Below are 24,807 nucleotides of genomic sequence, written 5' to 3'. Positions count from 1 at the left end.
ATTCTTCACTCAAAAAGTAAAAGAGTGAACTCCCGCAAAGCCGAAAGAAGCAAGACAAGGCCCCTTTGGAAAGGCAACGGCAAATCACAAACACCCATAATTATACATCAGGGTCTAAGAAGTGGAGACTGTGCCCTGCATCTGTCAGTATGACAGGTAGGTACAAGGTGCCCAGGTAGGGTCTGTCATTGTTGCAAGCATGGAGTTAAAAAGAAGTTCTCCAATGCCGTCCTGTTAACTGAGAGTACATGTTAACAATGAATCGGGACTGATTTGAAAACATTCAGCTGCTTGGGAATGTGTGCATCAATTCCCTTCCTTCATAATTTATATAGCATTTTGATTGTGGTGCTCAGCAATAAATAACTGAAATAAGTTCTAACTGCTTGGAGATTTAGTTTTATGTCTTTAACACCGTTTTTTATATTCTGCAAGATAGCCTGCATTCAACTTTACATGCAAATCTGAAATGGTATTCAGAGGAAAAGAAGGGAAAAAAAGGCAGCCAATAGATCTTTCACTTTGGGAATTGAATATAAGATCATATTCAAAGTGCAGCATTTACGGTCCAATGCTGAATACATAAAATACATGACCATTACAAATTCACCTTTCATTGCAAAGCCGTGCTCTTGTACTGACATATGTTATTGCTAGATTAGAACTTTCAGCATGATGAAGGCATCCTTCATCTTCTCCTAGATGCAGGCTGCATGCTCCTTCTGGGCTGTGTTTCTGCCTGTCACAATGCTCAACACCCTGGAGAGAGAGCTTACAGAGAACTCAAGTCATTCACCACAGCGCTGAAGCAACTTCCAAGGGGAAGTGTCTAATTGGAGGTACGTCATCTGCGCAGGATCACACTGCCTGAGCTTGCCACACTTTGTTGAAGCCAAAGGGAGAGATCGGCCCATGTTGTCTTCTGGAATAAGCCCAAAAAGGTCAATCTAATATTGCAAATATTCAGCCCATCCAAGTTTTGATAATACCAAAAAGAAAGCTTCACATAGGACCTGGTGCATGTTAGTTATTAGGAAAAGAATATACATATCATATAAATCAGTGATATGGTTAAAACAGAAATGTATTGAAACCAGGAAATTAACAGAAAGGCTTACCAGAGTCTTCTAGCTCAAGCCTAAACCTCAATGTATGGATCAAGACAGATTTTCATGGACTTTGTAAGTCATAAATCAGTGCTGCTGCTGCTGCTTTCTTTAATTTTTGAAACTAGTAGTCCACCTCTTACATTGCCCTTATGGATTTATGTCCTTGCCCTTCACAGTCAGCCCTAAACTATCTTTCCAGAGTCATCACCTGACTTTTCCATCCCTCTCCTCCCTCTTCCCTAGTTCTTCATGCACCCAATATTACTAACACATGCCTTGCTCATTTCAGTTCCCCAGTGAAGAGCCCAGTGTGAGGCACACAGAAGACACTCCACAAATCTTTGTTGAATGAATATGAATGGATGATAAAAGGAGGACAGCACTTGACTTTTTGACAGCTATGTCAGATGTGCAGGAGCACTTTTTCACTTACTTTCTACTCTTAGATGTGTTCCAGGCCTTTGTGGATGATGGAGAGTTGGCGCCTGCGTTAGTGTTTGGAGAACCCCGTTTATCCTTGCTATACCCACAGAAAGAATAGAAAACATATACACAAGGACCACAGAGACAAAAAGCAATTAGTCACTTCATTTAAAGACTTTCAAGGCCAGCCTGCATATCTCTCTCCTCTCTCAATCTCTCTCTCTCTCTCCTGTCAAAATAAAACATGATCTTATCCAGTTGTGCCATTTAAAGGTAGAGAGTGGAAACCACTGGTCAAGTTCAAAGAAAGCTACCCTTTTGGCACTGAAAGCTTGAGCTCATGGATTCCACTAATAATAGCACCACAGCCCAGGTCCCAAGGGAGCCTCTAGTTTAAAAAAGAAGTATAAAATAACAAGTCTTTAAAATATAATCCTTTCTTTCCAGGCACTGAATTCTCTTCATTACAGGTTCAGTTCTGAAGCTGCTGACTTTCAGTGAAGTATGTGGATGTCAAATGACTTCTAAAAGTCTTTGGGAGATACTATCAGATGAATTAATAATTTTCACTCATAATGTTACATGGGAAGTCCGTGAATTCAGATATTCTTTCAGGACAAGCACCACCTGCTTCATGAGTAATTGAATTTAAATCTCCACCTTCAATAACTCCACAGCTTATGTCAAACCTTGGAAACAATTACGAAATAAATCACAAGGAAGGTCTGCTTAATCTCATCAGGTTAATAAACGCAGATGAATTAATCACCTAAAGGTAAACAAAAGGGAATAATTGATTGGAGTCTTCTTGATTATTCTATTTCCTTTATCAAACTATTTTACCATTATCTTCAGTTCAGCTGCTCTACCTCGAAATTATTCCTTTACTTCATCTTCAGATTTCCATGGAAACCAGTTCAAAGCCTTTCTCTCCACCTGATGATGTGTGTAATTACTTATCCTGATTTCATCAGGAAGACTTTTTTTTGTTGTTGTTAGTAAGTTCTACGTCAGCATAACCTTTTATACAAAATAAAGGTAAAAAAGAAAAATATGTATCTTGGCTTTTCATGTGGCAAAGAATATTGTCCCAGAAAATGTCAAACAGCTTTTCAGATATTTATGAACCTTTTTTTTTATTTTTTTTTATTTTATTTTTTTTTGATACGGAGTTTCGCTCTTGTTACCCAGGCTGGAGTGCAATGGCGTGATCTTGGCTCACCGCAACCTCTGCCTCCTGGGTTCAGGCAATTCTCCTGCCTCAGCCTCCTGAGTAGCTGGGATTACAGGCACGCACCACCATGCCCAGCTAATGTTTTGTATTTTTAGTAGAGACAGGGTTTCACCATGTTGACCAGGATGGTCTCGATCTCTTGACCTCGTGATCCACCTGCCTCGGCCTCCCAAAGTGCTGGGATTACAGGCGTGAGCCACCACACCCAGCCTTTATGAACCTTTTAAGTACCTCCAAAATAGGTGTCTGCAAGTAGCTGTATTTATGTGTGGGGTGGGCTGGGTGGGAGTCACAAAATATATTCTGCCATGCACCCATCAGCTTCAAATGACTTCATGGATGCGATTGGAACAAGAGATAATCATGGGTTCCTGGTGATTGCAAAAGTAGTAAAGATGTGTGTGGGCATGGGAAAAGACTGATCAGGAAAAGTTGGTTAGACAGCAACTGTCCACGCACTTAAAAGTCAGCATCTAAGCTGGGCACAGTAGCTCACGCCTGTAATCCCAGAACTTTGCGAGGCTGAGACAGGCAGATCACAAGGTCAGAAGTTTGAGACCAGCCTGGCCAACATAGTGAAACCCTGTCTCCAGTAAAAATGCAAAAAATTAGCCAGACATGGTGATGGGCACCTGTAATCCCAGCTACTTGGGAGGCTGAAGCAGCAGGATTGATTGAATCCAGGAGGTGGAGGTTGCAATGAGCTGAGATTGTACCATTGCACTCCAGCCTGGGCAACAGTGCGAGGCTTTGTCTCCAAAAAAAAAAAAAAAAAAAGAGTCAGTGTCTAAGGGGTACGAATAGCAGCTTTTGGAAGTGGGAGATACACACGTGAGCTCCGGCTCTGCTGCTAGTGTGGTGGCTCTGGAGAGAATGGACACACATTACATCTCAGAGGAGAGGCAGAAGCCCACTGGAATGAAGTGCTGGGATTCCTGCACAGTGCAGTTGCCATTACCCTGTACCACTCACAGATTCACCAGAATGTGGCCACATTGTGAATGGGGACTGAAGAACTCACTTGGTGCTACCTCTATCCATCTATGATGATTTCCTGGCAACGGATTCCCTTAGCGACCTGAGTCCAGGCACCATCCTGGGTATCCTCCTCACAAATTCAAAATTGTCTCTTCCAGAAGCATGGCATAGCCTGATGCAAAGAACACAATATGCTAATATGCTGTGTGTCACAAAATTAGGTGTCAACTTCCTCACTCTTGCGCGCTGGTCACTGGCCACTGAGCCTTCCTCCTTCTAGTCCCTCACTCAAGCAGTAGGCAGGGGGAAACTTGGCTGGAAACATTCAGAAACAAGGGATATTTTTGACGTGTCTTATGCACACCACAGGGCTCAGAGTAGGCGATCATTTAAGTCATCACTAAGTCACTAAGTGCTGAGTCACTAAGCTCATTCATCTCCCCCCCACCACCACCCCGCTTTTGTTTGATAAAAAACATCCATCCCTACTGCTAAATTTCCATGTCTGTGCCTTGGGCACTAGGGTCCTCTGTAATCTACATTATAATTGACCCTGTTTAAGTTCTCAATGCAGGACACAGTAGCACATCAGGGAAAGCTATCACCTGGCAGTGGCAGCCTTATTATTGTCAACTGCTACTCTAGTGGGAAGGTGGTCCTAGAGCAGTAATCCTTTAAAAGACAGGAATAAGGACCCCTCTGACCTACCGCCAAATCCCCGAAGTGCAGATCTTGGGGAAACAAAAACAAAAACATTCTCAGCAATAAATCACACAGTGAAGACATGGCACCAAGACTGGGGGTAAAATTAATCAACTCACTGGAAATGTTTGTTCTAGGCAAATAACAGATCCATTAACAGTGAAGAAATGTATCTGAAAGGGGGATCAAGAAGAACTTGTGGCTGGCTTGGCTCCTAGGAGCTTAATTTTGTAGATGTACTAATGACTGTGGTATAGAAAAGTTTGCCTAACATTAACAAAAAATGTCCTCATTCCTCCCCCAAAATCCAGGTCAGGTAGATAAGCCTGGGCAAGATACTATAATTCTGAAACCTTGAGACAGAAGGCGATCTAAAGCAGTGATATCAAGGAAGCTGCATTTTCCAGAAGAGTCCCATGAGAAAAAGAAAATACTGCAACTACAGACTATCTGGGAGTCTCAAAGATCTTTGGGGCAAAGACCTAAAGATTAAGATTCTGCCAAGAACTCTGGTCATTGAAACACCCAGCAATACCAAGGATTTACAGGAATAAACCTAACCTGTTTCAAAGACATATAGATATAATTTGAGATATATGAAATTGGTGTGTGTGTGGGGGGGCGTGCTCCTTGAATTAGAGTTCCTAACTTACGTATTTGAAACAGATCTACCCCAGTAGTTATTCTTTTGATTTGTCCATCTCTAGACTACTTGTCAGCCCTCACTTTCATCTCATCTTTGAATTGTAATCTCAAAGGCTATGTTTTGTAATTCCCAAGGGTGTGGATCCAGGCTTCCTCCACCTCACCTGACTAGCTATCCTTTTCTATGGATAAAGAGAGAGCTGCTTTCCTCTCTCTAGTGCCTCACAACCAAGCCTCATTTAAGGTATGCGAAAACAATTCAAGGTGAATTTCTGTTGGGAAAAGTTAATGAGTGCCAGCTCTCCTTCTATCTGTCTGGTTGGCTGTCCATCTCCATCTATGAAGAAAACCCTTTCCCACATGCTCCATAAATGTCTCCAACACTACAAAAGTGAAAAAACAATCTAGCAGCATTATGCACATTGTATTCAGGTGGGAAAACTGCCGCTAACCCAACTCTTCAGCATTTTCAAAGTGTTTCTGATTGAATGATTTGATGCTGAAATGGTATGCAGTGTACTCAAACCAAAATGGCAATCAGACCCACTGCAATCTGAATTTTGCCATTTGGTCAGAAGTACTTGTGGGAGAAGAACCCCGTGGTTTAAACACACCTGACTGACTTTCTTGATGGGCGGCATACAGAAACTTCTGCATCTCCTTTGTAAGCTCTTTTTGGAATTAATTCATCTTAGATCCATGAAAAATAGTTGTGCTGATGCAACTACAATAATACTGAAATTTTAAAAATTAATTTTCAGGTCCCAGTAAATTGAAATTGTATTTCCAAAGAACAGGTTGGGCTATGATACTTACTGTCTATATATCTTTTACTAGGCACTTAGTATGTGGTGCTCTTAGTGTTGTTTATATTTTATTTATCTGTCTCTCCAACTCACTTTTAACTGGGCACTCAAAAAATATTTGTTGAGCAAATAAATGAAAAGGATGCATTTGGGCTCGATGGAAATAAGCATCATGATTCAGTATTAATGTCTTGTACAAGTTTGAGAGAAGAAAGTGGTGACACATGTCACATATCTTCCATCCCTGAAGAGGAATGGTCTGGGAGAATTGGACTCCACTCATTGAAGGCTGGTCATCATGTGCATCACAAAAAAAAAAAAAAAAAAAAAAAAAAGGTGAGCTTAGAAAGGATTCTCAAGCAGGCTTGCTTGGATGGTTGAAGAGTGCCTCTGAAATAATAACACATCTGTTGCATTTGCATGGTTCTTAATGTTTTCCAGTGTGTGTTCTTGTGAGTGATAACTGAGATGAAGCCCACTTTATTGCTGAGGGTTTGTCTCAAGTCTCTCTGAGGTAAATGCTGGCTATTCTTTACTCTCTAGAGATGCCTCTAGGCTCCTGAACACTCCAGGGCTGAGAAAATGCACTTTAAACAGATAGACTCTCCCAGGGATAGAAGCTCATCTAGTCAGCCTCCCATACAGGTGCTTGAGGCCCCTCTCCAACAGACAGACGACGTCATCATCTTTTGAAAGGTTTTTCAATCATGATTGTTTCCCCATGAAAACCTGCTCTTCTGTTTTCTAAGAGGCTCACATTTCTGAAGTATGTTTGCCCTTGTTCTGTTGTTAAGCAAGACAGCTCTTCAAATATTGATTTCCCTTAATTAAAGCTGATAATACTTCTGCATTTCATTTTTTCTATCTTGTTAGTTTATGTCCTCAGTAGTTTGCTTGCTTTCTTTGTTCCAAACTTTTTCATTTCTTTGCCCGAGGTGTCTAAATTAGAATCCTTGCTCCTTTAAGTATCTTATGTCCATTATCTAGATTTCTGTTAATCATCTGGCCAAGAAAGTTCAGTTCAGTGAGATGTCTTTTTATTTAATGTTCTCTTCTACTTTCCCTTTGCCTAGCTATAGATAATAACCGAGGATTTCAGAAGGAAGGGAAATGCTCATTTATATTGCTATGAAGCCCAGTGTAACTATGATCTCTCAGAAGCAACCTAGTAAGTTCAAAGCATTTAGTCAGGAATCCCAAGTTCTAATCCTGGCTGCCAGCAAGGCATTTAACTTGTTGCTGTCTTAGTCTTCTCAACTACAAAGCAGAGGGAATTAAACTGATCGGGTAAACCATTCACAATGAAGCTCCCAGTTACTCTGGAATTGCAAAAGCTCTTGGAAACGGCAGCCAGGGCACTCACATTATCTTGCCCTCTCCCCTTCCATTAACTTTTCACTCTAGCAGCTCACCACAGGTCATCAGGGACTGCAGCAATGGGCTCATTGATTTTTGTTGCTATTTTGCTCTCTTCACCTCTTGGTCCATGTTGTTTGTGCCCAGAGAGTAAGGGTCACGTCGCTAAATGCCTCGTTGTGATCAAGAAATAACGTGAGTCAGTTTCTAAATTATATTATTTTCTCATTTAAGCTGACTAATCCCATGTGTCTTTACCAACAGTGTGGACCTAAGTTACAGACTACCAGAGGCCAATGGAACTGTATCTAACAGTGTAAGTGGTATTATACAACTGTTGCATTCACATCTAACTCTGGGCTTCTCCATCACATGAGGGATTGAGGAGCAGAAACCATAGTTCTGGAATTGAATGGTTTGGGGTAATTGAGCTCTGAAATACAATGAGAGACTGGGCTGGAATGCCAGTTATATAGGGGTGGAAAGAAAGAAACTATGCCTGACATAGCAAAAGAAAATATGACAGAACTTGGGGACCGACTATGTTTGGGGAATGAGAATAAACCCTAAATGAAAGCTGCAGAGAAGGTTTGCAAGCTGGATGACTGAGAACAAATTTACTCTGCCAGTGAAAGAGACAGAGTAGTTGGGAGGGAGATCTGGACTAGAGGAGAAGATGACGGATTTGGTTTGGGGTTGATGGAGTTGGAGTATTGATGGACAGTGTCCAGTAGACAATTAGAGAGATGGAACTTGAGCTCAAGAAGAAAGACGGTCAGATGTACAGTCATTGCTCCAAAGTGGTACTCAAAGCCATGAGATAAGCAGTGAGGCCTGACGGGACATTGATCCACTATGATTAAGGAGTGTCTCAAGAAGCATCCAATGCTAGAATCTGTTTACCTCCACCCCAGTCTAGGAGGATTTACAAGTGTGTTACAAAGACTTGTATGCCAGGGGTCCAAGTAAAAGAGTCTAAGCCAGGTAACTTAGTTATGTAGAGATCAATGGTAAAGTTAATGAGAGAAAGTGAAGGCCTCGCTCCTGGTGTGGCCAGTGGCTTTCTTCATCCCATGCCCATAGCCTGCTTCTCCCCATTCTCCCAGCCCAGCCAGATCGCTCACAGATGACAAGGCAAGCTGGGTGCTAAGAGATGGGTGGCAACCATTGCCAACCCATTTCTGTGACAGAAACACCTCACAGAGCAGGCACATCCTATGCCGTTTCCACCTAGGCATAAGCAGCACGCCCCAGCAGATGAACAAAACTGAGCTTTCTACCTTGGCTTCAGTTGCAGTTCAAATATTTGCTCTTCACCATGGACTAACTGAATACTAGGATTTGTACCTACAATAGTACTAAAATCGACTCCGATTTTTCTACATGATTCTCTTTCCTCTTGATTATCAGTCTCTGCACCTGTCTCACCAACTGGCAACCTCAGCTACCCTCTCTTAGCATCCTAGGTGGTACACAATGCCCAAGCTAAGTAACATCACCAGAGTTAGGGGCAGAGGGCAACCTGTCTGGGAGTAAATCAAGGGCTTTGTCCTTGAAGAATCAAAGTATCCCAAGCTCCCTGAGTGGAGTTTAGTGCATTAGGCCAGTGTTGAGGGACCTGTGGCCATCACCTTTCCCATACCGCGGTAAGCTTTGGTTGTTAGCCCTGGCTCTGCAACCTTTTACCAACTGAATCCTTTAATGTGTCTGGGTCTCAGTTTCCTATTCTGCTAGTCCAACTTCTTAAGGCCATTACCTAGTTTTGAAAATTATACAATGTTAACCAATCTATCTGCTCAGAAAATATTGAATGTGTGTTTATGCCCTTTAATGTGTGCTAACTATGTAGCCTTGGGGAAACAATTGAGTGTGACAAGGTTCCTGCTGGCAGGTGGCCCCAAGGCTAGTGGAGAAGACAAGCATGTGAACAGCTACATAACAATACATTTTACCAAGTAGAATAAACAAGTGTGAACACCTGCCAGAACAAGTGTGAAAACATGCGAGGGAAATAAAACAGGAAACAACTGCCTATGCTTAGGGAAGGTGTGGAGAGCAAAGGAAAATGTGAGTTTCCATTATGAAAAGTAGGATTTTTGGTTTTTGTTAAAGAATTGTAACTCAGAAAAAAAAAAAAACTGGGTTATGAGAATTTTCAAAAAATAGAATGAAATTATGCTTATCCTTAGTTTGAAACGTTCTCTCTCAACAGCGGCTCATAGACTTGATGATACATCAGAAAACCTAGAGTATGTTCTAAATGCAGATGGCAGGGCCCCACCCCTAGTGTTTCTGATTCAGGAGGTCTAGGATGGGACCCGAGAATTTACAATTCTGTCAGGTTCCCAGATGATGGTAATGTTTCCACTTCGAGAACTGCCTCCCAAGAAGCATGAGACAACCACAGTTAGCAGGAATTGAAAGAACAATATCCATTGTCCCTGCATTCCAGACAACAAAATTCAAATCTGCTGGATAAACTGCTTCAGTGTACGGCTTCTGAGGAGGACAGATGAGAATGCAATGGACTGCTGACATGCATCTCTGCAGAACCTCCTCTTTCCTGGGGAAGTGGTGATTACTGCAAACACCACAGAGTGGAGCTCCGTAGCAGGTAAGATAAAGATTGGATCTGACAGCATTAATTGAGACCAAAGTTCTATTTACTGAAAATGATCCCGCATAATTAAAAATTCACAACTGGAGCCTCGTTGGTGAACATTATACATTAGGGAGTCCCCAGAGGACAGAAAAGTCTCAGTGAACTTTTTAGGAAAAGCCGAAGAAACCAACTGCAATGGCAAGAATTAGCACACAGAGAGCAAAGAGAAGTCAGCCAGCCCATTCATTTGGAGGTGAGATTCTGATTTTATGCTACAGAATGATACAAACTAAGTGTCTGTGGGAAGGCTCATTTCCTTCTCCCTGGTGAATTATCAACTTGTTTAACTTTCCACTTAATATGTTCTTATGGAATTTTCAAGAATGTCCACTCTGCCTGCACATTGCATATTAACTTCTTTAAGGACAAGGGCAAACTGTATTCACATCTGTTCACAATATCTCTGATTACACTTGCCACATACAAGGTTTTCAGCACCTGCTGACTGAAAATCATACCTGGTAAATTTTGCTTCTAACATGTTTATTGAATTGAATTGACTGACCAACACATACTAGGTTAGAGGTTTACTAAAGGAGTCACGTGGCTTTGGCTTTTTGTTCAAATTATATGTTAAATCACATTTCATGACTAAAAAGTGATAGCCTATTGCAGGAGTATTTCTTAGCTCTAGTGGCAACAGACAGGAAACTCAAGTAGAGTAAACCAGTGGGATTTAGCAACTTTGGAGAATGGTGTTGCCAAACTAACTGGAAGCAGCCCTGGTGTTGTGGGAAAAGCTTGGCACTGAAATCAGGAAGTGCTGAGATCATATTATGTCTTTATATCTAGAACTTGGACAAGTTGGGTCATTGAGGCAGGGTTGGTCCTACTTAACCAAGACTTCTGATTTTGACACTGGGGTATGGGGTACTTATTCTCTACCTTCAGTCCATATTGTGCCCAGAGCCAAGAGCATTCAAATATTTCCTGGTTGCTGAGCTTGGTATCTTAATTACTTTCTAGGGGGCCAAATGGATTTAGTACCTAAAGTGCATCTGGGCTACATGTGGTGGCTCATGTTTGTAATCCCAGCACTTTGGGAGGCTGAGGCAGGAGGAGTCCAAGACCAGCTTGGGCAACATAACAAGACCATGTCTCTACAAAAATAAAAACAAAATTAGCCGGGTATGGTGGCACATGCCTGTCATCCCAGCTACTTGAGAAGCTGAGCTGGGAAAATGGCTGGAGCCTGGGAAGTCAAGGCTGCAGTGAGCTGTGATTGCACCACTGCACTCCAGGCTGGGCAACAGAGCAAGACCTTGTCTCAAAAACAAACAAAAAGTACATCTGGTTCCTTATAAATCAAGTAGAAGGGTCATGCCAATAAGGTATTGAAAATGCTTTCTGGGCTAGTAAGCAAAGAAAAGTTCCCCCAAACTATGCGTTCAGGTGTCTGTTAAAAACGCTGATCCTTTATTTCCCCCCAACGGACCCCAGTGTGTAGTGCTCCCCTCCCTGTGTCCATGTGTTCTCATTGTTCAACACCCGCCTATGAGTGAGAACATTCGGTGTTTGATTTTCTGCTCTTGTGTCAGTTTGCTAAGAATGATGGTTTCCAGGTTCATCCATGTCCCTACAAAGGACGTGAACTCATCATTTTTGATGGCTGCGTAATATTCCATGGTGTATATGTACCGCATTTTCCCTATCCAGTCTATCGGAGGGACGGGGGGCGGTGGGGAGGTGGGAAGAGATAGCATGGGGAGAAAGGACAGATACAGGCGAGGGGACGGAAGGCAGAAAACCACACTGCCATGTGTGTACCTATGCAACAATCTTGCATGTTCTTCACATGTACCCCCAAACCTAAAATGCAACAACAAAAAAAAGACACTGATCCTTTAAACCAAAGGATTTTGTGTTTTCCTTTTCACGTACATTTACAGAGACAGATGAAACTATTTCAATTTTTTAACTACTCAGGTACCACACATTCAGGTATCATACCTTTGTTTGAATGCATGCTATTTCTAAGTAGAATCTCCTTTGCAAATATTATCTATTCTATGATCTGTATAGACCACTTTTAATTTTCCTTTCCAAATGAAACCCAATTGTCAGCTTCTTTGTGTTGTGTTACAGTTTGGAAAATTGAGCATTATTTTAGTGTGCATGCTCACAGAAGACTAAAATTCTGACAATTTATGAAAACAAAGCACATATTTTTTATATCACCCACTAATCACTGTTAAACGCTACGCCTTGTATAATTTAAACCAAATCCACTTCTCTTTATGCACATGAGTTTTTAATCACAGTCTTGTTAAACCCAAGATGCTTAACTGAGCCAAACAGTGAGGCTCTTTATTGACTCCTCCCCAGACAAGGGAAAGACTCAGAAATACAGAGTTAGAGGAATCATTAGTGAGAGAAAAGTAAGGTCCAGAGAGAAGGGAAGTATCCAAGGATGCAGTACTGACTTGATAGAACTTAGTTAGCATATAACAGACAGGGCCATAGCCCTCGTAGAATATAGAACAAGGCCAGAAGGCGTGAGATCAAAGATGATGTAACATGAATGAATTGTGACTCTATTTGCCAATATCAGCCATACAAGAAGGCTGGGCAGCCTTCTTCTTTGTTGGGGAGAGTATGTGGAAGAAGAAGATGACATGTTCGGTTTTGAGCTATGTTGAGATTTTGTGTGCCTGTGGTACCCCTAGGTGAGATGTTTAGTTGGCAATTGGATGTATGGATGCAGAACTTAGCTGGATATAGAGATCTCAGCTAAAGAATGGTCTCTAGAGATTTGGGAGTCTGTGATAGTTCAAACCTTTAGAAGAGATTACATGGGGTGAGTGTGTAATAAGAAGAGAAGAGCCTTGGAAGAAGATTAAGGAGGAAAGGCCAGAGAAGGAAAAGTGGGCTTAAAGGAGAACCACACCAGAAGGCTTGGGATCAAAGGAGAAAGTAGATCTGGGGGCATGAGTATTCCCATCATAAGAGACTCATTTGTTGATGGCTGGGCGTGGTGGCTCACACCTGTAATCCTAGCACTTTGGGAGGCCAAGTTGGGTAGATCACCTGAGGTCAGGAGTTCATAGGCCAGCCTGGCCAACATGGTGAAACCCCATCTCTATGAAAAATACAAAAACATTAGCCGGGCATGGTGGCAGGCACCTGTAATCGCAGCTACTCAGGAGGCTGAGGCAGGAGAATCGCTTGAACCTGGGAGGTGGAGGTTGCTGTGAGCCGAGATAGCATCATTGTACTCCAGCCTGGGCAACAAGAGCAAAACTCCGCCTCACCAAAAAAAAAAAAAAAAAAAAAAAAAAAAAAAAAAAAAAAAAAAAGTCTTGTGTCTTGGGTTTCCAGCCATTACATGTTGCTTTTCTCTGGTGCACTTATCTGATTAGCTGTGGTATTTCATCTGTCATCCTGTCCTTTATCCCACCAAAGAGCCTTTGTAATTACATGCAACCTTTTCTCATCAATTCCTAGCAAAGATGACCTGAAATATGCTGAAGGAAGCATTGTGAACCAAACAAATACAGAATTATTTGCTTCAGATGTATTTTTGTCTATCTGGCCTTATTTATTGCAACAAAGGTTAATTAAAAAAAAGAAACTGTTTTAGTACCTCAGCTAGACGCCGTAACTGTTTTAAACGTTATGTAAATATGGTTATAACTTCGCAAAGAAACAACAAATCCACTTTTGACTCCTGTCCCTGGTTTGTTTCCTTTATTATGTGGAAAATCAGAAATGGGTCTTATTGCTCCCAACTTAGCTTCAAAACTTAGCTCTGATATAATCAGAATTTAAGGGCTGGGCATGGTGGCTCATGCGTATAATCCCAGGAATTTGGGAGGCCAAGGCAGGAGGATCACTTGAAGCCAGGAGTTCGAGACCAACCTGGGCAATATGGCGAGACCCTTGTCTCTACAACACATTTAAAAATTAGAGAAGTAATTTAACTCAGTCTTATGCCAAGATCCACTTGATGAACACTTCCAAAAGACTGCACTTCCTGAGAGTCATGGTATCATTTCTGTCACCTCTTCGTAATACAGGTTGTGGGCTTTCAAACAATGGTCCTCTGGTTCTCCCCAGCCACGAAGCAATCAACTTCTTATTTAATAAATTATTAAAACCTATACAAACCCGGTATCCACCCATTTCTCTATACTAAGCACTTTAATCACAGTGCAAGATGTCACTGTCTGAAGACATATCTTGGCTTAGAGCAGATGGAGAAGGGGAGAGATAGAAAACTCCAGTGACAAAAACACGAGAGGTAGAAATTATGCTTATTATTAAAATATCTAATGTCTAAATGACAAAGAGCAAACTCCTTGCGGAGAATGTTCTCAGTACTGGCGGAACAGATGCTACTATAGGAAGAGGCTGCCCTATCCCTGACTTCCCTTAACTTTGGTGAGAAAATTGCAGTCTTCACTCTGCTACTGACACTGTCAAGGAAGAGATGCCATAAATATTAAACCATATTAAAACATTTTCAGACCCCCTCTCAATGGAGGATGTATGTGTCCAGTCACCTCAGAAATATACATTTTAGAGAATGATTCTATGTGAGGTGGGCAAATAACGTAAGCTGTGAAAGGCTAGAACCTTCATTGGTGCTCAAGAATGTCAATCATCATGCCTTAGGGAAGGAGACCAGACCTTCAGATCTGAAAGGAGAGGGCCCTGAAAGGAGCAAAGACGTTTCCAGCAGCAGAAAGTAGAGTTGGCACATAAGGAAACAAGATGGTATTTATCTCATGGAATCCCAGAATTGGAAAGAGGGGCATCCAGCTAGCTGCCTCAAAGGGATATAAACGATCATTTGTGGTTGAGGGCAAAAGAAATGGCTTTAAAAAGCTGTTCAGTGTTTCTCCTGGGATTCTTTAAATTATGGATTTTAAGACCTCATCCGCTCTATACTAACAACCTTTTTTATTTTCAGAGCAGTTTATTAGTTACCTTTGATATTCTCAGCTTTGTCTATGGCTTATGAGAGGCCAGTTCAGTATTAACGTTCCAGAAACCTAGGAGAAAATAAAACCCCATAAGGCGAGTATGCCCCCTTGGTCTCAAAAAGTTCCGCTGTTTCTTTTTAAAAATTTCTCAGGCCCGGCATGGGGGTTCACACTTGTAATCCCAGTGCCTTCGGTGGCTGATGCAGGATGATCTCTTGAGCTCAGGAGTTTGAGACCAGTCTGGACACTATAATGAGACCTTGTCTCTACAAAAAAGTTTAAATGATCCAGGCATGGTGGCACTTGCTTGAAGGTCCAGGTACTCCAGAGGCTCAGATGGGAGGATCACTTGAGCCAGGTAAGTCAAGAATGCAATGAGCTATGACCACACCACTGCACTCCAGCCTGGGTGACAGAGTGAGACCCCGTTTCCATCAATCAATCAATGTAAACAATTAAAAATTTCCCTTAAGGACTCTTTCTCTACCCATCCTTTCTATGCCTTGGTGGGCGTTTTATTTCAATGAAGGGGTCATGTCCTTTACAGCCTGCTTGCCAGGATGTCAAAACTCAGTCACACTCTGTCAAAGCACATTGCCCAACTGCCCATGGTTCTAGAGAAAAGTTGTCGATGTCCTATGGATGACCACGGACTGGAAGAGAACCAACTGCTTGCAGTCATGAGGTCTTACCTATCTAGCTTTAGTTTCTGGTCATAGTACAGAGTCTTTGTTTCCTGCTCACTGTCTCTTCTTTAATAGGCTGTCCCCTTCAAGAAATCAGCAGACAGAACAGAGGCAATTTTTAATTCTGTCAGGTGATGGTCACAAACTGAAAGTCAAGTAAGACACCAAGTAAAACAATCCTAGCATCCATAATTGCTACAGGTCGGCACTCCTAGCGCTGTAAGGTTCTGGTTTAAGTGGAAATTTCCTTCTGGACAGCTTTATACAACCAGCTCCAGAAATAAGAAAAAAAATAGATGCATGCTGCTCTTTGCCTCCCCATCCCCACTTGTTGTGATATTGGGGATATACAGCAATTATAATTCATGACTAATGTAGGAAAAAAGCATCAACTCCAGTGTAAAAAGAGCGGCTGTAACTAACAGAAATCTGGTTTATTTCAAAGAGCACCATGTCAGAGGAAGTCGCATGGGCCAGGAAGAACACAGGTTGGTTGGTTTGGACCATCACAGACTAGGGTCAGAGCAATATTTTTTTTTTATAGTTTATAACCCATCTAGTACCCCGAAGTTAAGAAAGCTTGTCCTAAAGGGCACCTGTAATATCATCCTGAGGAAGCACAAGATCAGTAGAAATATTTTAGAAGGGGTGAGAGACTCATTCTCAAAATCCTGAAGAGCAAGATTACTAAAATTGAATGCTGGGGTTAGCTTTGACTTCCCTGGCAACCAAGGCAATAAGGGAAACACGCTGGATAATAGCATTCTCAACTTGTGTTTAAAGAAAAGGTATCATTTTGTCAGGAGAATCAAACTTATTCCTGCTGCCAAAACTATAAAGCACTGATTTTACAGGAGATACAGGAATAGTCTCCACAGGACAGTGTCATATATATATATATATATATATATATATATATATATATATGCACACACACACACACACATACATATATGTGTATGCATGTATATAGAAAGAGATATTTTTAAAATGTCAAGTTGATTGGAATATTTCCATTCAGTAAAATGTACTCATGTTCTTTTTTTTTTTTTTTAACTAGCAGCTGGGGATACCACATTAGAAGAAAAGCCAGTGACAGCTAAGCTAATGGGACACAAGGGCAGCCTTTCTGTGATCTAACCTGATCCTGGAAAGACGGTGAGAAACCAGGAGGCATGAGTTTGAATGCAGACCTTGGCCTAGTCGCTCCCCCAGAACACCTGCTCACAGGACAGCAGGAAGGATTGCTCCCACTAGGTCACCCTGTGCCACTGCATTTGGGGCTTTCCTTGGCAGCCCCTTTCCTAGCACAGCTCACCTGTCTGGATCCTGTCCTCTCATCTGCGGTGTTATCTGCTGTCTACATCCTTTCGGAAGCTAAGGAGTCTTAGCCAAAGGCTGCAGAGAAGCACTCTGATTTTCCTTGGGTCTCTTTCTGGTTCTTTGTTTGGGACTCATTGGGGTGCTGCTCTCTTGTCCAGCTCTAGCACTTGTTTTGTTTTATCACCATCTGCTTCCACTACGTGCAATTCTTTTTCTATGCTCCTAGCAATTTCTCATGAAAGCCGTTCCTCAGAACAGGGCATTGGCTCATCACCTAAACGATAAATTCAATGATTTGAGGCTCTCTGAAAACTCAGAACCCACTTTTTTCTTACTTGTCTATAGGTTACAAGGAGCACAGTAAAGAAGTATATATCTTTTCCCAAAGGTATATTCACCTGTAATCGAAGACAACACACACAAAAAGGCAACAGAGCAAACAGGCTCCCTCTTTAGACCTTAACAAATTAAAGCCCATATTAATTAATTCTCTGGTCCTTTATTTGCTCTTGGATTAAATATACTGAGGTGATTTTTCATCCTGACCCAGGTTGTCACAAGCTCAATAATTCACTTAGGGAATTCTGAAATCCCGTATTTGGCCCTGAATGTCTATGGAGTCAAAGGAGTAACTCATTAGCAAGCAAGAAGTATTAATTAAACTTTTGTAAATTTACACTCATGAAAGATGCTAGCTCCATTCAGATTGTTGGAAGGAGAACCACACTCGGAGTTACTTGGCAAATGCGGAGTCAATGTAGGCGGTGTGACAAAGTCTTGAAGCAGATCTTTAGCAAGCCCACGAGGGCCTGTATTATACCCAATGCATGCTGGGCCTCTCAAAGTTGTCACCCAGAGAGGCTGTGTACAGATTTCAAGGATACTGCTGGTGTTCACACTTCCAGAGCTGTTCCCTGGGAACTATCTTCACAGACAGTTATGAGCCACATGAGAAATATCACTCATGCCTGTGTAGTCACACCTCACTTCTGGCCCCAATCATAGGACCCAGTCTGATCAACCAATTAGTAAATCATCATTATCTTTTCAGGACATTTGACTGATTCCCAAAATTTAATCCACTCTCAAAGGACAAAAATGGCTCCCAACCAAGCGGAGTCAAGAGAACATGCTACAGCTGTCCAATGTAGTAACCAATACAGCAACATGCAAATGTTGAATATGTTAAAGAAATCAGCAGCATTTTCCATTATATCAGTTCTGCTATGTTTGTTAAAAATAAATCAGTTGCATTCCTTTATTCACTCTAGTGCTTTGGCATCATTTTACCTTCGACTAGAAATGAATCCTAATATTAGTATTCCTAGATAACTTTTCATGAATTTTCATAGTAGATATAGGTGAAAGGACCAGATACCAAGCTGAAAAGCCCCCTGCCACCATCTTTTAGCTCCTCTCAACATGTGATCCTTCACTGACTTCTTTAATGAAAAGAGTTCTGCTGACAGGTGAGAAAATGGATTCATATGTCAGTGCTTTCAAAGGTCCATTAAATATAGTGTTATTTAAAAGCATATTAACTATCCTAACCAGTGTCAGACAATAACTAGGAAAGTGCAGGAGTGTGACAACTAATGTAGAGTCTTAGGATGCTGGATGCAGATGTAAACACAACCCTCACTAATTAAAACTTTGGCCCTTTGATTGCTCCTGGAGCAAGTTCACAGGGGTGATTTTTCATCCCTGCTTGGGTTGACACAAGCCCAATAATTCACTCTGGCATTCTGACATCGCTTGCTTGGCTCTGCTTGTCTGTGGAGTCAGAAAAAGTATCTCATTAGGGAATGAGAGGTATTAATTAGGCTTTTGTAAATAGCAGCAGTGTGTGATGCTAGCTCCTGATTTCTTCCAGATTGTTGAGAGGAGTGCCACATGCAGAGCTGAAAACCTGGAGTTATTCTAAGCCATCACACCAGTCCCCCCAAGTGATTGACATGCCTTGGTTTACACAAATAAAAAATAGATTAAAAATAATCCAAGCTTGCCGCCTGACTTCACAGAGTCATGATGCTGATAAGTGGGAAATGGCAGAGTACAATAATATTTTTTATAATTAAAATGTGGTGGTGATTCTGGTGCTATACTCATTATGGCAGTATAGGCCTTATTGTATAAGTTCACAGCTCAGATCCACTGTTGTTGCAATAACAACCCACTTACCACCTGCTGCAGGCAAAATGCTAGTGATACAAAGATATTATGTGTTCCATACTTTCAAAGAAATTACTGAATTGTAATATGGAATTCTAGGACATGCCAATGAGCCATCTTCCTTGCCCCTTCATGCTCAGTCATAGAATGTTTAGAAGAAATAAAAGAATAAATAGTCCACACCAGTCTGGCTTTCTGCATCCCTTCTAAACCAATAGAGTCCTCTGTTGTGCCCATCGTATTCAACGCTTTTCCTTCTTTGCCAGTCTTGGGCTTCTTTGCCATGCTGCCTGTATGTCTTCTGTCCACTTAATCATCTCTCTTTCTCTGAGCAATTTGGAATAGGAGTTGAGACCAGGTATCTTGGGGAACTCAGCAGAAGGGGAAGGGAGAGGCGTTTTGATGGCCCCCTCAATGCACTACTTTCTCCTGAGAGAAGGCCGCATAATAAAAAAGGAGAGCCAGATAACCATCATCATTTGGATATATATGTTCTGCTATGTTAAAGCAGAAGCCTCATTACCTTTGGTGTTGCTGGGCTTAATGAAGGCTCTTGCTGGAGGAACAACTGTACCTAGAAGTGATATAAGCATTCATTGGCCCGAAGAAGCGATATAAGCATTCATTGGCACTCTTTCAGCTGCTGGGGAAGGGGAGAGTCAATGGAGAGTGACAGCTAACAGATCAATACTTCTCTGAATGAATTTCATCTTAAGTGGCACCCCTTTGGGATTAACAAAACAAAAAGGCTGACTAGAAATCATTCAAGATTATCAGCTAACTGATAGTTTCTAGAGTACTCAGGTGCAACATCTGGAACTTAACCAGTGACCCTACAAGAAATCATGACAAAAGCTGCGTTATCAGTAACTGGCCTAAACAGAAGACACCAGTCAACATTTCTGATAATCCTCATACAAATCTTCAGTCTAGAAACAAGACTCATCAGAAGATAACTCTCTTTTGATTTCAGAGAAGTTTCCTGAAATATAAATTTAAGCTAGTTATAATGCATTTTAGCAGAGCAGAAAAGCCAAGGGATGAGGATGACAGGAACCTTTATCCTAGGCTTCACAACAGCCAAAAGTAAGAGAGCTGTGAAAACCCGTGAAAAATGACATGGTCTCCAAAATAACATGTAATTGAAAATATACAGTTATAATGGTATGAAACTATTGATTCAAAATATAAGAAATGTGAAAAATACAAAAGTACAGCCCATTCTCATGCTGCTAATAAAGACATACCTAAGACTAGGTAATTTATAAAGGAAAAGGGGGTTAATTGACTTGCAGTTCAGCCTGACTGGGGAGGCCTGAGGAAACTTACAAGCGCTGTGGAAGGGGAAGCAAACACGTCCTTCTTTGTAAGGCGGCAACAAAGAGAAGTGCCAAGCAAAAGGCGGAAAAAGCACCTTATGAAACCATCAGATCTCCTGAGAACTCACCCACTATCACAAGAACAGCATGAGGTTAACCACCCCCATGATTAAATTACCTCCCACCAGGCCCCTCCCATGACAAATGAGGATTATGGAAACTACAATTCAAGATGAGATTTGCGTGGGGACACAGCCAAACCATATCCAGTGCTCATTAATCTGGTTTCAAGAGGCAGTGATGCAAGTCTGAAGCTTAAAGGCCCTTGGTCCCTTTAGCTAGCAGAATAAGTTTCAGCAAGACACAGAATTCATCCTTTTCTCTTAGATCTAAGCTCTAGCTAATACAGGTGCTCAGTGAAGAGGCAGAAGGTAGAAAACTGCCTCAACTGTATGGGCTTCAAAGACAGCTAATCAATACAAAATATATCTTGAAACTGCATAAGAAATGATTTATAGGTTGAATGTCCCAACTTGCAAAATGTGTCCCTCCTGAGCTTCCAGTGCTGATTCTCAACCCCTTCGTTTACCTCCTGGTCATCTGTCCCAAGCTGGGATCAACCTTCCTTCATCCTAGTGAAAAGATTCAGAGAGAACATTCAGATGAGCATTAAATTCCTGTTTGAATTTCATTATTCAAAAATGCCCGTGGAAAGCCCAGCTTGGTATGGCATTTCAGTGGGAGATGCCATAAGGAACAGATAAGTAATTAGCCAGAAATCAGTACAAATAATACTTGTCTCCACAATCTGCCTAATAGCAAAGCTGTTGCTATAGAGGCATTAGAAATTAGAATCTACAGCTTTTTTTTTTTTTTTTTTTAAGTCAAATTGCTGACTTAACCATTCAGGCTTTAACTATAGCTAATCGATATAAAAGTGTCCTCAAACAGCCTGAGGACCGCTTGCTTGCTGCTGATTATATGAAGCTAGTTGTTACAAAGAGCAAATGAAAAAAATTCCGCTTAATCTCATTTGGAATTACTGGGAAGCTTAATATTACATTTTAGAAGACTGAAATATTTGACGTTCCTCTATGGAATACAATTCATAGTTAGATAGGAAACATAATATTCCACTTTTGCAACTTGATTCTAAGTACAAGTCATTGAATTAAGTTATATTGAACCAGACTATCCCAATGTCTAAACTACCCTCTGGTTAAGAGCTGGGCTCCAGATAAAGTTATTTAACACTTTCAGATCTTGAAGATACTTCAGTTTAAAGCAAGCTTGTACAACTTGCAGCCGGTAGGCTGCATGCGGCCCAAGATGGCTTTGAATGCAGCCCAACACAAATTCATAAGCTTTCTTAAAACATTATGAGGCTTTTTTTTAGCTTATCAGTAATCGTTAGTGTATTTTATGTGTGGCCCAAGACAATTCTCCTCCTTCCAATGTGGCCCAGCAAAACCAAAAGATTGGTTTAAAGCAAGGGTTGACAAACTCTTTATGTAAAGAGCCAGATAGTAAATCTTTTCAGAGTTGCAGACTCTGCTGTTACAGCACAAAAGCAGCCACACACATGTAAATAAATGCATGAGTGTGTTCCAACAAAATTTATTTACAGATACTGAAATGTGAATTGCATATCATTTTCAAATGTCACAAAACATTGTTCTTAATTTTTTCACCTGTTTGAGAATATAAAAACTATTATTAGCTTCCTGGCCATAACAAAATCAAACAAACACGTCATGGGCTGGATTTGGCCTGAGGCCATAATTTGCTGACCCCTGATGTAAAAACCCTAAATTGGCAACTTCACTAGGAAACGGAAAGAGTCTTCAATTCCCCGAAATACTAGCTTCCCAAACAGAAAGCAGCTGAGACTCTGGGAGAAATTCAGGTGTTTTATGTTCAAATATTAGCTGTTTATCCGAGAGAATGCGTGAATTTTGAAAACAGTCAACTTTGGTTTGTTCCTCATACAGAGGTTTCTCCCTTAACCTGTTCCTTTTATCTTCTTTCTTCTGTCCCACCCGCTAAACCCGCCAGTAACAATTTCTTTTTCATGTTTCTAGGATTTAAGAGAAGTATCTGGAAATCATTAACAGCATTTACTCTTGACTTTAAATCTTCCACTGATTTGTCTCCTATATCTCCTCACTGTACCTTAAGTCTATTCCCATTCTGAGGCAGTTTTATTTTACACCCAGAATACTTTAATGTTTTTATCCACAAATCTTTTAAGAAATTATCGGAACATAAAGTGAAACCTTCCTCAGTCCTCTTGTTTAAAATGGAGTTCAAACTCCTCTTTGGGTAAGGGATCCCAGTCTACAACACAATGTCCTTTAAAATTCCACCAGTAAAGCCATGGATAACAATGGGAGTTCAACACAAGATGTTACGGTGAAAGGCACTATGCAAACTATAAAGTGGTATCTATGCTATTGTTGGTGGTACTATTATGCTAAGTGCCAAGGATGCAAATTTGTGAAAGTGATTTTTTGTGAAAGAGGCAATGTTTTTACTGGGCTACTGGAGTTACTCCCAAGGGGTAGATAAATGGGTAATGCTCCCATTAAAGAAGGCAAAACAGCTGGGTTACAGACCCCATTCTAGCTCTACTTCCGCTAAGGACCAGCCAGGGACAAAGGGTAAGTCACTAACTTATGTGAGCCTTTCTACATGTCTTGCAAAATAGAAAGGTTTGGACAGATCCTTTAAGGTTCTTCCGTGTTATGATTTCTAAGTGTTTGGGCTGTAAATGACAACGAGGAAAATGAAACTTGCTGAGCGACTACTAGGCACTGTTTCTTAATGTCAGAAAAATGATCACATGAAATAATTCCCTAAGCCAGTCTTGTCTGGTTGTCCCGGGGCATTATAGGAGTAAAGTGGGTTGTGGTTCCACAGTCGGTTGCTTCATGTGACAAGATTGCCTGGCTACTGCCATGGTCTTCCCCAAAACAATGTATAGATCTTTCTTACTTAAAATGTATGACTATTTATTATATATCTGGAAGGTTAAGCACAGCACAACCCCAGACAAGCAAAAGTCAATAAACCCTAAGGTTGCTTTACGGAAATATCTCTATGGACTGTAGTATTTGAACACTTTGGGCCTAAAATAAAACCCTTCAGGACAAAAGCTACTTCTAACACATCATTGAAAAGGCAACAACCACTGAGAGCTTTCTCTAACTATTCTTTATCCTGAACTCCAGGCAGTTTCTCCCCAGTTCTGTTAAAAGTAAACCTTTCCACCCTCACTAGACAAACCTTAATAAGTTGCATATTTGGAACAGTGCCACACTCCTTCGTTATCTTGTCTTAGTCTGACAAGGTACAAAATCATGAGTGATCCATATGTGAGGGGCAAGGGGGCACTGTGGCTGGCAGGCGTTGCTCTCTTACTTCTGCAAGGCTCAAAAGCACTGGCTAAAACCCATGGGGGCAAAAAAAACAACAACAGGAAAAGTATCTGGTTTTGTTGCTTGGAGTCTGGGAGGCAAGCAAAGTTAGTTGTTTATAGAACAATTTATGGTTACAATTTCAGTGGCTGGTTACTTGATTTCTTCATCCAGCTCTTAATCACAGATCCAACACCAGTTCCAATAATGAAGTAATTTTAGGCATGATTACAACGGTCTCCTACTGAGGACTTTTGCCTAGGAACAGGATACTCCTAGCCCACGCTCAGTTTAACAATGATCAATACAAGTGATGCAACTGCAGTTCTTCCACGCAGGTGACACAGCCCTTAGGAATACCACTGTGGCCTCCTTTCACACTGAGAGTTATTTGCTCAGTGTGGTGATGGTGAGAGTATGGTATTTATCCATCACAGTGCCAACCGCTACCTTCTGTGCTCAACAATTAAGCAACTATTATCTTTGGAAAAAACAGCTATTTCCTCCCTCCCCTGCTTGACAACCATAGGCAGCTCCTTATGGCCTACCTAATCAGGTCTACGTCTCAGCATGGCTTGCAGTACCCCTGGAGATGGAACCTGGCCTCGTGTGTTTTCTAAATGCCACACCAAAATCCTTTGCAGATCCCCCATGCTGGTCCTTGCCCCTGGGCCCTTACAAAGCCACTTTCTCTAACAGGATGCACTTCCGCATCTTCTACTCTCCACAAAGTCCTGTTTCTCTTTGAAAATCCACACCTGCCTTTCCTGTTGAATAGTTTTTACAGCCTCAGGCAATAACAAATGCCTTCCTCTTGGCTCCACTTTGCTCAGACCTGATTATATCGCACTGATTCATAAGCTCTCTCTGTACCTTTCTTGCTATTTGCACCTTCTGTGGATTGCACCTTATGTGGACCATGTTTCATGTCCCTATTTCCTCAAACTCCTTTACACCCAGGCTGAGCGGCGCTCGGCAAATGTTTGTTGAATGAGACTGGATGGCATATAACCGTTAAGTGTGTATTTGATTTATAGCAGAAGGGGTCATA

At 41.4% G+C, this 24,807-nt stretch overlaps 1 protein-coding gene across 5 annotated transcripts in view; it reads right to left on the bottom strand.

Annotated features, from left to right (window-relative positions):
* The window catches only part of HS6ST2 (heparan sulfate 6-O-sulfotransferase 2), a 317,315-nt gene that overhangs the window by 41,956 nt on the left and 250,552 nt on the right, over positions 1–24,807 (bottom strand). For 3 of the 5 annotated variants that reach the window (XM_010341747.3, XM_074391537.1, XM_074391539.1), the window contains one exon: positions 1,543–1,629. The exons of the other annotated variants lie outside the window; for them this stretch is intronic. In XM_010341747.3, the coding sequence (XP_010340049.3) occupies positions 1,543–1,629 (87 nt within the window). The remainder of the gene's footprint in view (positions 1–1,542; positions 1,630–24,807) is intronic. 5 annotated transcript variants of the gene reach the window in all.

Source organism: Saimiri boliviensis, chromosome X, assembly GCF_048565385.1.
Source record: "Saimiri boliviensis isolate mSaiBol1 chromosome X, mSaiBol1.pri, whole genome shotgun sequence".
NCBI lineage: Eukaryota > Metazoa > Chordata > Mammalia > Primates > Cebidae > Saimiri > Saimiri boliviensis.
This window is presented reverse-complemented; position numbering and strand designations above follow the sequence as displayed.